Source organism: Mustela erminea, chromosome 2 (genome assembly GCF_009829155.1).
Source record: "Mustela erminea isolate mMusErm1 chromosome 2, mMusErm1.Pri, whole genome shotgun sequence".
NCBI lineage: Eukaryota > Metazoa > Chordata > Mammalia > Carnivora > Mustelidae > Mustela > Mustela erminea.
The window spans coordinates 16,233,375-16,249,402 of record NC_045615.1 but is presented as its reverse complement, the minus strand read 5'-3'; the positions used below and the strand labels follow the sequence as shown (position 1 = coordinate 16,249,402).

Here is a 16,028-nt window from a genome sequence, read left to right as displayed (position 1 = left end):
ACAGTGAGTGAAATGTGTGCCTGGGGAGGAAGCTGGGCTGGGGGACATGTGCCGAGATCTCAGGAGCCAGATCCCACACCCTGTGCCCAGCACACCCTACAGCCTCCTGGTGGTGAGGAGGGAGGCAGGTGCACAGCCCGCTTCTGAACCTGGAGGTTATGTAGGCCCTAGTCCCTTTCCCTCCTCACTTACCCTCCAAATCTAGAGACTTCCTGAAGTGGTGTATTATTTTTCTAGGGCTGCTGCAACAAATTACCACATACTTTGTGGCTTGAAACAACAGAAATTTAGGCCCTCAAGTTCTGGAGGCTAAAGTCCAAAATCACGGTGTTAGCAGATTTGGTTTCTCCTGGAGGTTCTGAGGGAGTCCATTCCATGCCCCTCTCCTAGCTTCTGGTGGCGCCGGAAACCCTTGGCACTCCTTGATGTGTAACTCATCACTCATCCGAGATCCTAATGGTTCCATCCACAAAGACTCTGTTGCCATACAAGGTCACATTCACAGCTGCTGGGCATTAGATCCTTGGATGTGCCTTTTTGGGGACCACTCCTCAACCCACTACAGTGCAGTGCGATAACACTGGGGTAGGAATGAAAGTATATCTCACCGGAAGCTACATTTCCTTCATTGGTCCCTCTTCAGGTCAGTTTTAAGGATCAGATTGAGGAGTGTGACAAGGTAGCCACACAGACAGACATGTTTATTAGCCAGCAGTTGGAAATAGGTCTGAGGAGTAAGGGCAAAGTGCAGGATACTAATCTGGAAAGCACAGAAAACAAGGAGAAGAGAATTAGTAGTTTCCTCACAGCTATGAGCTTCTGTGGTTTCAGGTTTAAAATAAAGAGAGGGAGGAGGCAGAGGTGGTTAGATGGAAAGGCCAAGAAATTCTGGTGAATTCTCCCAGGTGGGTTTCCTTATACTTGTAGTCATTCACTCTAGATGTCCTCCTTATACAGCCTCCAAGTACTCTGGAGACAAAGCTCCAGGATTCATGGAATTCCAAAGGCTTTGTTCTAGGGGCTTCTTTCTGAACCCAGAACTGTCTTCAGTTTGCCTGCCCCAGTGAGAGCTTTGGGTCCTAAGACAGCAGGTTCTATCATTTGTCTCTGTTCCATAGGTTACTGTGCACCTCCAACTTGATGAAGCTGGGGCTGACTTACCTTGTCTGGTGACTATGAGCTCATGGTGGGTGGGGGGGGGGGGCACAGAAAATAAAAGCCACAATTACTTAGAAGACACTCCCACCAGAGTCTTCCTCTCCTCTTCCAGTCGCCCTTTCTCCCCTCTTCCCTTTCTCCCTCCCACCCACCTGGGTGTCCACTATTACCATGCTGTGGCCATATGAGAACAAAACCAGGAATAAGATACACTGGGTGTCCATAAGAAACTCAGGCTGGTAAGGGTACCAGAGTCCCAGAATAGACATTTCAGTTGTAGTCCAGTGACTTTATCAATAGGGATCCTAATAAACCAGTAGTTACCACTTACTGGCTTTTCTCCCACATGTCAGGAATTGTAAAACAGGCATTCTCATTCTTGTGGAATCCTTGCAAAACTCATTATTTCATAAATGAGGAAATTGAGGCTTGCCCAGTTGAGTATGGGGACAGGGGCTTGTAGCCTTGTTGGCCCATCTCAAGGGCTCCACTCCGGAGCACAGCGGGAGGAGCCCCTTCTTGCTGGGGCAGGCAGGAATCTTGTCATTAGTCTGCGGGACTTAAAAATACGGTATCACCTTTGGAAGAACTTACAGGGTCGGGTGATAATCAGCAGGGCGTGGGACCAGAGTACAGATGTCCCATCCTCTCGGCTTTCCGGCCCTCACCTTTGTCCTCGTTCTCCCTGTTGATCCCATGTCCTGTCATGTGGGCGGACAGACTTGTTTACCTTTCTGATCCCTCTGATTTTTTATTGACCCATCTGGCATCCATCTGCTCTTCTAAGGACCGTTTGCGGGTTAGAGCCCTGTCCAGACCTCTGGGCTCTTCCAGGCCCTGGGCTCATGACCCAACCGGCAGCTCTTTCTGGGATGAGGACGCTCCCAGTAAATAAAAGCCCTGCCCCATGTGACAGGCGGGGCCGACCACAGCTTTTATTGATCAGTTAAAGGGCACTTCCTCCTGTGGCTTTTTTCTTGCCCAGATTCGTCATGTAGCAGAGGGTCACGACCGAATCTCCATCATAATTGAATCTGACCAAGGGGAGGGAGGGTTGTAATGAACTCATCGAACTCCATCGACCTCGCTCGCTGCAGAAAATCTCAAACTGCGGTCCCAGCGCTGCCGGTGATAAATGTTTCCTTCCGTGCCTGCTGCCATCTCATAGATCAGAGCCCTCACCGTGTTGATGTGCAGAACACACAGAGTGGGCTATCCTGGGGCCTCGTAAACGTGAGCAGGACGGAGAGGGGTGCAGGTCCCCAGAGAGACCTGGCCTATGGCACCCTCCTCTCTCGAGAACATGAAGAGGAGGAAAGGAACCAACATCTATGTTCAGCCCTGCTCTGTCCTAGGACCAGTCACAGAGGTTCTCAAATGGATGGCCCCCCCTGTCCTCAGGGTGGCCGGCGGGGGGGGGGGGGCACGTTAAAGCGCTATGGGATCCAACAAGAATACAGATAATGGGATGCGCAAAGGGGAACTTGGTTGACAAGGCAGTTTGGGGGACAGATGTTAAAAGTTCTTTGAAGGCCACACTAAGGGAGCTAGGTGTCCTTTTTTTTAAGATTGATTTATTTTAGAGAGAGAGCATGGGAGGAAGGGCAGAGGGAGAGAATCTCAAGCAGACCCCCTCCCCACCCTCCACTGAGTGTAGAGCCCCACTGGGGCTCAGTCTCAGGATCCTGAGATCATGACCTGAGCAGAAACCAACAGTCCCCCCAGGCACCCCAGGAGTTAGGTGTTCTTGATGGAAGTTTCTGGTCTGTTAAACCAGGGAGTTGAGAAGGTCAGGACACCTACTCAGAAAACTTGCTGTAATCCATTTCAGCCTGTGCCTGGGTACATTCAGGTGAGCTGCTGGAAAGGAGAAAAAAGTATATTGGCACTGTGCTGTAGACCGTATGTTGAAATTCCTTTCCTCACTGTGGGGATGTCAGAAGATGGGACCTTTGTGGGGGGTGATTAGGTCAGGAGTGTGGCGCCCTCGTGAGCAGGAGGAGTGCCCTCTTCAGAGAAAGCTCTGTTGCCCCTCTGCCATGTGAGGGCCAGAGTCTGAAGACAGGGAGTCTGCAGACACCTTGATCGCAGACTTCCTAGTCTCTGGACTGAGGAATGAATGTCTGTTCACAAGCTCCCCGATGTATGGGATTCTGTTCCAGCAGCTGGAATGGACTGAGACACCGCCACACACTTTTTCCATGTCCTGCTATAGCACTAGTCTCCTTGGGGCTGTGTTGGGGAAGGATCTTGATTCCTTCCCAGCAGTTGCCCTTGGGGGGGTCCCTGCCCCAGGGATGGCTATCTTTCTTTACACAGGTTTTATAACAGCTTTCAGGTCCAAGGGCTTTCAATTTCCGGAAAGGAAAGACTGGATTAAAATGTTCCTTTCGTGCCCTAAAAAATCATGTCCCAGGAGACTAGCCAGTAAATTAGCATCCACTGATGGATCTCGAAGCCCCATGCCACCCTGTCTTAGTGTCTGGATGTGCTCCTGGATGGGGGATTTGGTAAGATGAAGGGGAGGTGGGGAGCTGAGGTACCCAGACCCTGAGTTTCCAGGATGAGAAGGGGCCCAGTATCTATGGAACTGATGAGGCAAGTCCAAGTCAGAGACCTGGAATTGACCCAAGAACCGTGTGTAGATGAGTCATCACATGCAACAATGCTGCCATGAGTGGGGAGATCTGGTAATTCATCACCACAAAGGATTTGGGTCTCAGCTCTTCACAAGGCAACCTCGCTGCCCTGTCCTTTGGGAGATAATCCATGGGCATGGAATAATGATCAGTCTATAATCATTTAGGCCCAACTGAAAGAGATTGGGTTTGAAGTTACCATAGCAAAACGAGATGCGTGCATGGAACACCTTTTGGCTTTGCCACTTGGCTTCTTAGAATCCTTGGAACCGTTCCTTCTCACCAGCAACTACTCCTGTCCGGCCCTCCCCCATTCCCTTAGAGGGCTTGTTACAAGTAAGACATTCTCACTGTAGGAATTTTGAAAAACAGAGAAGAAAGCAACATCCATAAACCCACCTCCCAAGGAGGGACCACTGTTAGCATCTTGTGTTTTATTTGAAGCTTTTTTTTTAAAACGTGTGTTTCAGTCGGAAAACCCAGACTGATGCACTTCTAATAAAACGTGGGCTGAAGGAGACAGATGTTGGGGACTTTGAGCTTTTGGTCAGATTTCTGCAGAGTCCTTCCTTTTGCTTTTTTGATTTGTTTCAGGGAGTGGCTGAGGCTGAACTGGAACAGAACCTGAGTCGGACTTTCAAAAGCTTCTTCAGAGCAAGTGATGACATGGTGAGTGTTGCAGAGGGCAGGGTTTGGGGGGGGGGGGTAACAGGAGGGAAGGAATGGGGAGCTGCGGAGGCTGGAAGTGTCTCTGGAAGGTTTCCCTGGGAGGGGAGGCTCCTGGGGTGTGGCCAGGTCTGGAAATGAGCACGTGGCCTTCTTTTCTTTGACTTCTGTAGACAGGGTGCTGGAGGTCCTCACTTGGCCGAGCCCCTCATTGTGGGAAAAGTTTACATCCTCCCTGACCCACACCAGTAAGGCTTTGAAATAAAGATCAAAGAAGGATTATAAAGGATTTTAATAGCAACAGTTGAGAAGTTGTGCTGTGACTGCTGCTACCATTGTCACACACACAGTTGTCCAAGTCTCAAACCAATTGAGATCACTAACGCTTGTGTTGGAAAGGAGCCTGGAACGCTTTAACTCTGTAATCGCAGCTTGCTGTCTTTTTTTTTTTTTTTTTTAAGATTGTATTTATTTATTTGAGAGAGAGGGAGAGCGCTCAGGGGAGGGTCAGAGGGAGAGGGAGAAGCAGACTCCCTGCTGAGCAGGGAGCCCTATTCGAGACTCGCTCCCAGGATCCCAGGATCATGACTCTCGCTGAAGCAGATGCTTAACCAACTGAGTGACCCAGGTGCCCCGCCCCACCCCAGCCCGCTGCCTTATGTGTGGGTCGTCCTGTCATTGCCGTTGTTCATACAGTCAGTGCTGCTGAGATGTCCCTGTGTTTGCCAGCACCCTTGCTGGTCACACCTGGCTTCTTGCTTCTTTCTGTTTCTGCTTCTTGAAGTACCTTCTTTGGTAGATCTCTCCATAAAAGTCTATTAATAATAAACTTACAGGGCGCCTGGGTGGCTCAGTGGGTTGAGCCTCTGCCTTCGGCTCAGGTCATGATCTCAGGATCCTGGGATCGAGTCCCGGCCGCATCGGACTCTCTGCTCAGCGGGGAGCCTGCTTCCCCCTCTCTCTCTGCCTGCCTCTCTGCCTACTTGAGATCTCTGTCAAATAAATAAATAAAATATTTTTTAAAAATAATAATAATAAACTTACAGTTTTTTGGCCTGAGAATATTTTCATCTTGGTCTTCAGTCCTATAGACTAGTTTATCCAACTGTGGAATTCTAGGTAGAAGTTTTCATCATTGCTTATGAAAAACCAGCCCAAGATCTGCCCTCCTCCTTGTATATAGTGGTGTCTGGTCTGCAATTCTATATGTCTATGATGTTTTCTTTTTTAATTTCCATGAACAAGGTTTTTGTTTATGTATGGACGTTGTAGTTGGTTCTTTTCCAAACTATTCTAATCTTTTGTATTCTTGTCATTCTAATCTTTTGTATTCTTGCATTCTTTTTCCGTCTTTTATGTCTTTAATCGTGTTAAGCAGACTTATTTTTTTCATTCTTTCTCTCTCACTCTGAAAGTCCTATTATTTGATATTCTTAGGAGACTGGGCTTTACTGTCTGCTGTGTTTGCTGTCTCACAGTGGGGCCTGTATGTGTGCATGAAGGGGGTGGGGGTGTGGGGGAGTGTTCTGTAGTTTTGCTTCGTGAGCTCATCTTCAGCAGTGCTGAAACTGCACCAATCTGCTTCTGCCGGGCTTGAGAAAAGACCCTCATGTGCTTTAGCATTGGCTGCTTCCACCTGAGTCCATGGGCGTGACCGGCCCAGGCCTGCTCTTCTTGCTGTTTACCTCGCAGCTTGGGGGTTTCCAGATCCCGCAGGTAAAGTAGGCTTAAACCCAAGCACCTATGAAGGCAGGCTTCTGCCTGTGAATTCCTAGGGGGAGCTTTCTGTGGTTTCCTCTTCCTACCAAACTGAAATGAAACAACTCACTTTGACATTGCTCTGCCATGACATCATCCACCATGATAGGTGGATTTTTTTCTAATCCACCCTTTCACTGAGGACTGCAGATTTTCTGGGTTTCTGGTAGAGGGGCAGGGAGTATCTCCTGTTTAACTGCCCCCCTGCCCCCGCCATAGGTCTAAGGTCTCATCTGTTCGCCGTGGGTTGTATCCACCCAAGTTCTTATGTGACTAAGGCCTGCAAGCACTCAGGAGCAGCCGTGGTGCCGAGCTTTGGTTCTTAACTGCCTTCTGCTTTGACCCCCCGCAGACATCTCTAGCTCTCTTGGGAGTTGTGCGTGTTTGTGTAACCTGATGGCGCTCATAGGCCTTGGGTTGTGACAGGGTTTGCACATGGCCTGTTTCAACATTTTTCCTTTACTTCACCCAGGACAACATTTCTTTTTTTCTTTTTTTCTTTTTTTTAAAGATTTTATTTATTTATTTGACAGAGAGAGATCACAGTAGGCAGAGAGAGAGGAAGGGAAGCAGGCTCCTTGCTGAGCAGAGAGCCGGACGCGGGACTCGATCCCAGGACCCTGAGATCATGACCTGAGCCGAAGGCAGCGGCTTAACCCACTGAGCCACCCAGGCGCCCCCAGGACAACATTTCTAACCTTCCTTTTCCCCACAGGCTTTTCTCAGCGTGAGCAAAGTCCGTGAAATGGGTAAGAGAGGTTCTTAGGAGGGAAGGGGGATGGGAGGGCCATGGCAGAAATCAGCTAAGGGTTAAACGAGTGTCCATCTGACTGCTCTGAGCAGAAGCAGCACCCCCCCCACGACCATTAGCTCTGAACTGGGATTTAACAAAACACCCCCACCCCTGCCCGGCGGGGGGGGGGGGGGGGGGGGGTGAATAACCAGCCCTCACCCTAGCCTTGGGCTGATCTGATGACCTTGGTTCCTGCCCCTACCCCCAGGGAACTCTGGGTCCAAGATCTTAACCGGTAAGAGCTTAGAGGATCTTAGAGATTGTCAGGGCAATCCCACCCTCTGCTGATAAGGACCAAGGCCCAAGATAGGGACTGACCTTTGCAGTGTCACCTGGTATTCGCAGAGTCCAAGTTAGCTAGACCTCGAGCCAGAACTCCTCTGTCATAATCCACTGGCCTTTCCTCCCTCCGAATACTGCGCTCCTGTTCTTTCCAGTTCACCCACATGAAGACCATCCTTGTTCTCCCTCCTGGGTTCGATACAAGTGCAGAGTTGAAGCCCTGCACATCCCCACGGCGCACAGATCCGGCACAGCTCCCACAGAACCTTGCTTTTGCCCCCACCCACACCCCCACGGAGGCCCTGCCAGTATGCACGTGTATTGATAACGATTGCTGCCTCTCCTTTGAGCATCAGACAGGGGCCTAACCCCCTTGAGATCTGCTGTTTATCATCCTCATGACATCCTTTAAAAATCCCATTGTTACCACTCATCTACGGAGGAAGAAAATGGATCTCAGAAGAGTTAAGGAGCTCGTTCAGAGGGACAAGGCTGGACTTAAACTCCTCCCACCCTAAAGGCCATACTCCTCTCTCTGGTCAAGAAAGCCTCTTTCCTCCCTCTTCCCTTCCTTCTTCCTTCTCTCCCTCCCTCCCTGCCTTTCGTCTTCCATGCAGTCACTTGTTTGTTTATTCCCCGAGCACGTGGAGCTCACACTTGATGTGACGCAGGGACAGCCAGCCAGATACACGAAGCATAGCCACTGCCCTGGGGGAGCCTACAGTCTTTTAGGGTGGCGGATCACAGTAGTTACAGGAGGAGAGCTGGTGGGAGCTCTTACAGAGAAAGCCAGGAGCCGCAGGTCAAGGGGTCGTGGGGAGGCACCCTGATCACATACCCCTTTGATAACATCTCACAAAAGTCAGCCTCACCCAGTTATTGTGCCTCTGAGGCTTCAGGAGCCCGAAAATGGTGAGTCAGCCCTGTTCAGGCACTGGCGTTACTAGCCCTTCTGGCTGTCCCCTGTGAAATAGCAGCCGTCCGCAGGCTGCCCGTTGTCATCGCAAGGTGGCTGCCAAGGGGACTGGGGACTGCCAGGACACAAGGTACACCTCTGAGGACAAGCTAGGATTCCACACTGTGCAGAGGATCACGAGACCATGTTGTAGAAGGCAACAGAATGCGTGCTCCCTGTCCTGGATTTTCCTCCAGGCTAAGAGAAAAATCTGAGCACACTCTGATGAAAATTCTGAGGCTCAGAGGAGGTATCTAAAGAGGGATGTTATTTGTTAAGCTAACGGGAGTGGGGAGGTGAGGGGGTAGCTGGAAGGCCGATGGGGCCTGGTAAACAGTAAATAGTGTCCTGGAATTAAGTCGCGAGGTTTTGAGGAAAGGGATATTTTTTGTCCTCAAGTTTGTCCTGGAAGGGGAGGTCCATGTGCGTGATATCACTGGGTTCCAGAATGACAGCGAGGGCACAGATTCACAGCTTGACAGGAGATGAGCTCGTTGTGCTGAGAGAGAGAGAATGAATGAAGGAGCAGGAGACCCTTCCCCGAGAGTTCAAGATGGGACAGGAGAGGCAGTTTGGTGCCCAGCCTCAGCTGGGAACGTGCCGGAGTCAGAACTCGGGCTCCTGGCCCTGGGCTGGATGCAAACAGGTGGTTGTTTGCAGGAGGACTGTTGGTGAGGGCCCCAGAAGAGCCCAGCCCCAGCAGCATCGTCACCGAGGAGGACATCGGGGTCTATGTGCAGCAGTTCCAGAAGTCTGGTTTCAGGTAAAGACGACAGTACCCCAAACACAAAAGAGAGACAATTGGCTAGAGGGCTCTTCTGCTGTCAGGGTACGGGTGAGGCCTGCTGTGCCTCCTGGGAATGCGTGACCAGCTTCTGCTTGAACTCCTCTGCTGTCCGGAGGCTCACTCCTGAAGATTCTTGGCCTGCTCTAGTGTGGGATAACCCAGCTTGCTTCCCCCTTGTGCTGATGGGCCCCTCAGAACAGAGGATTAAAAACATTCTTTAAGTCATAACCCCTGAGAGGATCAGAGGACAGCTCTGGGTTCTTTCTCAGAAAAATACAAAAGCCTAGAGACCCTCAGAAGTTGCATGTGTCTGCCGGGGAGGGTATCAGTGTCTCCTGTTCTTGGTGTTTGTTGCTTGGTAGGTGTGGACTGAGGACTGGGAGAGTGTTTAGGTCCAGCTCCTGGCCATCCTTACGTGTCCCGAGAGGCCTCTTTGAGCCACCCGCCTATGTCCCCCTGGAAAGAGGTCACCTCCACACTACAGCCACTCCCGGAGTCCCTTTCCAAGAGGTCCCAGGCCGAGGAGTGTCTTCTGGCTGGTGAGGGAAAGAAGCAAAGCTCCCTGCCCTCCAAGAACACGGAGTCCTGTAGGGCCAGCATCTGTGTGTTTCAGGAAGCCCCCTTCAGTGGCTCTCTCAGCCAAGCCCTGAATGCCTCCACTAGGCCTCTCTCGTTAACGCATGGCCGGTGTGTCAGGCAGCCAGCTGGGACCCCTGGGCTCTGTTCTGCTCCTCCCTGCAGACACCTTTGCTCCCACTGGGAAGAGCAGCTCTGAGTGGAGCTGACTCCTTGTGAGGTCTGCCGCATGGTCCTCTCCTGAGAGCTTTTCTGTTCTTGTTCCCTGATCTCCCCCGCCCCCAGAGGTCCCCTGAACTGGTATCGAAACATGGAGCTGAACTGGAAGTGGGGCTGCAAAGCTGTGGGACGTAAGGTGAGTGCTGGTTCAGGGTGGTTGCGCTCCCCCCAACCCCCCCAACCCCTCCGCCATGAGCCCCTTTGGGGGCTCCTCATTGGTCCAGTGAGTCTAACCTGGGGTGGGGGGGATGGGCAGTCTGACTTGCCCTCTTTCTCCTTTCTGTCCTTTCCCTCCACTCAAGGGGGTCTTTGGGGGACTTTTCCTGATACTTTCCTTGGAATGGCCGAGGGCGGCTTTGGGGCAGGGCAGGGGTCTGGCAAGGTGACCCCAGTGCCACCGGGGAAGGCCCCAGGTCAGGGCAATGGAAAGTCCCAAAAGACTCCCAAAAGGGAGAAGGATCATGGAGCCCCCATGTCACAGAGTAGCATGAGGTCCTCTCAGAGAGACAGGCTTTAGCCGCTGGCTGTGTCACGTCACCCAAGTCAATCTGAGCCTCCATGTCCTGGTTTGCCAAGCAGAAGATGGGTTTCCAACCTCTGGGTCTGCAGAGGGAGTAGAGATAGACCCTGCATTTTTGAAAGTTCACTTTTACAAAAGACCTGCATTAGTGACAGGTTTTCAGTGACTGAAAGAAACTGAAAGAGGATTTTCGCTTTTAGGGGAAAAAAAGGCTAAAAAGCAGAAAGAGCATTCAGCATTTCTTTCGCAGTGAATCATTAAAGAGGTGGTTCTCAAGCCAGAGGGCCCCGCCGCACCCCTTCCCCAGGAACTCCCCTCTGTGTCTCAGCGGCAAGCCGTCGTAGCTTTGAACCCCGTCTCTGAGCACTTGGGCTTGACGTTGCTCTCTTTTATGCATCCATTAGCAAGATGTTTCCTAAGGTATCAGAGAAGCCGAAAAGAGGTTATTTTGGGGGTCTGGGAAAGTTCAAAAATGTTTTCATACAAGTTATTGGTGATTGCTTCTTCACCTTTCACCGTTTTGGCTTACAGCAGTTTTCACAGGAATGCTGTACTTTTGGGTAGCCCGGGAAACCTGTGACAGGTCCCCAGGGTGCATTCAGAATGTGAAGAAAACCTATGGGAAATTTCATTTTCATGTTCCTCAGCTCAGTCAGTCGCTGTGGTTATCTTGTTGATTCACTAAAGTGTGAATGCCCTCTGTGTGCCAAGCACTGTTCTGGACCTCAGGCATCCCGTGGCGGTTGTAACAGATGAGGTCCTCACCTTGTGGGATCAGGCAATAGAACATGGAGCACATAGTTAAGAGCAGGCTGGGCAGCAGCTCGTCCTGGGATCTAATCCCTGTGTGACCTTGGGTCAGGCGTCTAGCCACTCTGTTCTCTGTTGCTGCTTCTGTAATATGGGAATGACAAGAACAGTGCTTACCTCATAGGTGTGTATAAGGATAAAATGGATTGATGCCCGCCAAATGCTTAAACCAGCGCCTGGCACATACTGGTAGTTCCGTTAAGGCTCATTATCTTTGTCTCTCTCATCTGTGATTGACTGAAATGACAAAACCACAGTTTAATGGGCAGACATCTCTCCCAGCATGGAGGGGCATGATGACAGTCTTTGGGAAGGTGACGCCGGGGGTGCTAACGTTGGAAACCCCGTTCTTCTACAGCTGCCTCTCAGATCGCCCTCCTCCGCCACCTCCTCTTGTTTCCCCATAACCAGTTTACACTGTGACTTGGAATATTCTAGAGTGGACAGCAGCCCCACGATGGGTTCCCACAACGAAATCACATCCGAGCACCCCCTGGTTCTTCATCGTTTGGTGACAGGGCTGCAGTGAGAAGCCCCTGGTTCCGTACATAGGGGAGGAACAGGGCAAGTCCCTTAAGTGGAGACAGAACGAAGCTCTTTGAAAATTATAATGGCAGGGGGAGAACGAGACACTAGAGGAGGCTTTCTCCAGCCCGCGGTAGTATCTGCCAGCAGGTGATGGTCACCTGCTGGTCACCACTGGTGATGAATAAAGCAGAGCTGATGTCAGGTTGGTGGCAGTTGTGGCTGACCCATTCACTCTGGAGTCCTGGCTGACCTTTTTAGGCATTCAATGAATTCAAAGAAAAGGAATATTGATCTCCACTCAAGGGCATCTTTCCCCCTTCCTGGTGTCATCTCTAATGTTCTGTTAAAACCCGAAATTCAGCTGAGTAAATTTGAAGACCTAATTGGCTTTATTTAGTGATTCCTGAATCAGGCAGCATCCTGTCTAGCATGGAGAGGGCACTCTGAGCACTGTACCAAGGGAAAGGTTTTAATAGGAAGGACGGGGTGGCTAGAAAGTTCTAAGTGAAAGAAAAGGGAGGATTGTTTCTGGCAAGGTCACCTTCCCTTAGGGGGAGGGTCAGGGCTCTTAAGCACATTCCCTCACCTTCCTGTGGGGGGACAGAAAGGGCCCGTGTGACAGATGACCTCATCAGTGCCAAAGCCTGGTGAATGAGGCATTTCTGGGGGAGGTCAGGATGCAGTTAGGTTAGGTATGAAGCTCCGATTTAGTGACTTGACCTGGCCCAAGTGACACCATTTGGGGCCTACGGTTTTCTTCTCACTGTTCTGTGAAATATCAGTCGCGTAGAGTGGGTCAGCACGCGTGTTCTTACGTACATACACACACACACACAGCGCCACCACCCCTCTGACACTTCTAGTCACCAAATATCTGGGGGTACCCCTTCCCCCACCCCCACCAAACAATTCTCTGCCACACCAGCTGGGTGTGCTGCAATTCAAATCCATTCTGACACCGTTTCCCCGGAGATGGCATTGGGTCCCGCAGGCAAGGGTCCCCCCAAGACTTTCCCCACCTCAGATGCCGGTCACCAGTCCAGCTTGTCACCTGTGCTTCTGGTGGACCAGCGGTCCTTCGGAGGTTCCCGCCACTCCCTGCTCAGGTTTGATTAACTTGCTGGAGTGGCTCACAGAGCTCAGGAAGGCACATTTGTCAGCTTATCAAAGGAGATGGCAGAGGGTTTCACTGCCTGCAGAGTTGGAGGGTATCGCCCACCCAGGGTGGATGGTGTTCACCAATGTGGACACCCCCCATACTCCAACCTATAGGGATTTGGGGGTTTTATGCGGGCTTACTCATGTAGCCACAATCAATTATTAACTCCATTTCCAACCCCTCTGCCCTCTCTAGAGAATGGGGTGTGGGGCTGGAAATCCCAAGCTTCTCATCATGGCTTGGTCCTTCTGGTGACCAGCCCCCATCCAGGAGCCCACCCAGAGATGCCTCAACAGAAAAAAGATGGTCCCAGTGTTCTATCCTTTCGGAATTTACAAGGGTTTTAGGAGCCCCGTGTCAGGCAGGGATGGGGTCCAAAGACCAAATGTTAGAACAAGATGGCTCACGATGTCCTTATCACTTAGGAAATTACAAAAGGGTTTTAGGAGCTCTGTGCCAGGAATCAGGGCCAACACAAATACACATATTTTCTACCCTCTCACACCACCATTTTAAATCTGCAGTAATAGCGATGCCTTCTTCCTTCAAAGCCTGGGGAAACAAAGCCAGGACCAACAACAGTACCATAGTGGGCCCTTGGGGTGGGGAGGGGGGCAGTGTTAATAGTGGAGGAAGGCACAAAGCATGAACGTGAAGGTACTGTGTCCTTGCCATGGGAGAGGGGACCCTGAGTGGTGGAGGGGCACAAGTAGGGTACTTTCCTTCCTCCTGTGTTTGCTCCCACTTCCTGTGACCCTTCCGCAGATCCTGATTCCGGCCTTGATGGTAACCGCGGAGAAGGACCCTGTGCTCGTTCCTGAGATGTCCAAGCATATGGAAGACTGGGTAAGGGATCGGTCCTGCTCTGGGGTCATTGGTGCTTCCCACCAGAGGGCACAGGCGTCATGGAGAAAAGATGGCAGCTGAGGACACAGCAGGAGATTTTGAATCACGGGCTTGACCAGGTTCTCAGTCAGAATCACTGTCACCTCTGGGGGGCAGCAGTCATGACTGGTGCTTCCTTTCTCTTGTACTAATGTAGCCTGTCACTCACTCACGCATGCATGCATTTAATCCTTCATTCATTCATTTCATGGGCTTTTACTGTGCACATGAGTGTGTTGGCACAGTGCCAGATTCTGGGACGGGAAGGATGAGCCTATCTTTGGGGAGCTCACTGTCAGCAGTTCATCCCGAACCCAGGAGAGAATGAAGAAGAGTGCATGGTTAGGAATGAGGTCTTTGCTGACCCTGGTGAACTGTAAGGCTTGCCTGGCAGAGAGAACAGGAGACAGGGTGAGAGGCAGGGAACATGCAAGGCATGCTGGGAGAAGGGCAGGAATTCTGTAAGCCTGGAAGATTCTGTGGAGCCCACTGGGCCAGGCTGAGCTTCGTATGTCCATGGGCATAAGCCGCTGAAGGGAATTGACAGGTGACAACCTTGTGGTTTGGAAGCTCGTTCTGCTACAAATGTGGAGGCTGGTTGAAGCTGGGGAGGCTTCCAGGTGGGGTGACTGTGGGCTGGCTCATTTATCCTGCCTAACTGCTGGGAGCAGTCCGTCCACACTGCCTGTGGCTTTGTGAGCCTCAGCAGGCACAGCAGACAGTGCGTTAAGTGGGATCCTGCCAAGGACACTCTCTGTGGGCCCTAGAGTCAGCTGACCGAGAGCTGCAGAAAGCCGTGAGCCCGTCAGGAGGCGGGAGGAGGGATTCATTCTCTCTGTTCCTACCCTTTGAAGGTTTCTATAGAATTTCCAGTTCTTCAGCCGGCCCTTTCCAGCCCTGGCAACTGACTGCTAGCCTCATTGAGGTTTATGCTTGGAAGGGGTTGTGCTTGGCTCTGGGAGGAAAGCCACATTTCCCCCCCGCCCCCAGCATTTTCTGCATTGTGTTGCACAGTTCAAGACTTGTGTCAGGAGGGAGCGGAGGACAAAGCTGCCACTTCCTCTCTGTCCCTGCAGCTTGTTGCTGTGACCCACTGTGGGGGTTCAGAGTCCAAAAAGGGAGGCTGAATAGCCCTGCATGCAGACCACTGGGGAGAAGGGAGGCAGCCTGCAAGGGTAGGGGGTGGCGGGGGTGGGACTCAGTCAACGTCTGTGTGGAATTTTCCAGACTGTGAACAAGCTGCTTCCTAATAATTCTGAAGAGAAGCAATTTGTGGTATCAGTGCAAGTCAGCCCTGAATTAGAATCTTAGCTCCACCACTGTCTGTGTGACCTTGGGAAGGTTACCTAACTTCTCTGTGCCTTCATTGTACCCCACAGGATTACAGTCAAGGTTAGAGAAAGCAATGCACATAGACTACCTGGCACATACGAGGAGCTCCGTAAAAGCTCATTCCTTTCCTAAATGATGCATGGTCTTCAGGGTGTGGTCTGTGGGAAGCACTAACCAAAGACCAGACCCATTTGCATTCTGCCATTGACTTTTCTGGGTGGGTTTTTTTTGCAGATCCCCAACCTGAAAAGGGGACACATTAAGGAGTGTGGACATTGGACACAGATGGAGAAGTAAGGAGATGTTGCGGGGCGGGGGGTGACCCCTGGGTGGAGGAGATCAGGACTTCCTGTTCACCTGCCTCCATTAGTAAGGTCTTTCCCGGCTTGGCCGTGCCCTTCACCTCTGCTTTTATGTAAGCGGAGTATGTCCGGACAGGTGTGACTTGCCCTTTCTTCCCTTTCCAGGCCCACCGAGTTGAATCAGATCCTCACTGAGTGGCTGGAGACTGATGCCAGGGACCCACCGGTGGTCTCGAAGCTTTAGGCTGTGGCTCATGCCGGCCCCCAGCAAGTCTTCAGGCCCTTCTTCTGTTGGGCGCTGCCCTCGGAACCCAGGCAAAACCTTGCCCAGAGCTCTTACAACCAGCAGCGTTGTCCCAAAGGGCTTTACTCCAGAGTGGTTTTCTTTAAATGAAGGGAGTCAAATCTCATGTAACTACAGATACAGGAAAAGTCATGTATGATTCATTCTCTAGGTATAAAGGTGTTACTTTATCTCTAAGAGCGGTTTGTGTTCTCTGGGGGACAGCCTAAGACAGCCGGGGGGTGATTTCTCTTTGACTAACCAGTTCGCAGTTTGGTGGCAAAATCAGCAGTTAATTTTGAGGCACATCTGCTGACGTTGGAGCTCGTTGGTTTAATAAAGGTACAGCCACAGTGGTGCTTGGGTCTGTGTTCTG

At 51.3% G+C, this 16,028-nt stretch overlaps 1 protein-coding gene across 2 annotated transcripts in view; it reads left to right on the top strand.

Annotated features, from left to right (window-relative positions):
* The window catches only part of EPHX2 (epoxide hydrolase 2), a 61,101-nt gene extending 45,296 nt beyond the window's left edge, over window positions 1–15,805 (top strand). For both annotated transcript variants that reach the window (XM_032332345.1, XM_032332346.1), the window contains 7 exons: window positions 4,392–4,466; window positions 6,937–6,970; window positions 8,912–9,014; window positions 9,900–9,969; window positions 13,616–13,696; window positions 15,302–15,360; window positions 15,535–15,805. In XM_032332345.1, the coding sequence (XP_032188236.1) occupies window positions 4,392–4,466; window positions 6,937–6,970; window positions 8,912–9,014; window positions 9,900–9,969; window positions 13,616–13,696; window positions 15,302–15,360; window positions 15,535–15,613 (501 nt within the window). In that variant the 3' untranslated portion in view covers window positions 15,614–15,805. The remainder of the gene's footprint in view (window positions 1–4,391; window positions 4,467–6,936; window positions 6,971–8,911; window positions 9,015–9,899; window positions 9,970–13,615; window positions 13,697–15,301; window positions 15,361–15,534) is intronic.
* The last annotated feature ends 223 nt before the right edge of the window (window positions 15,806–16,028 follow it).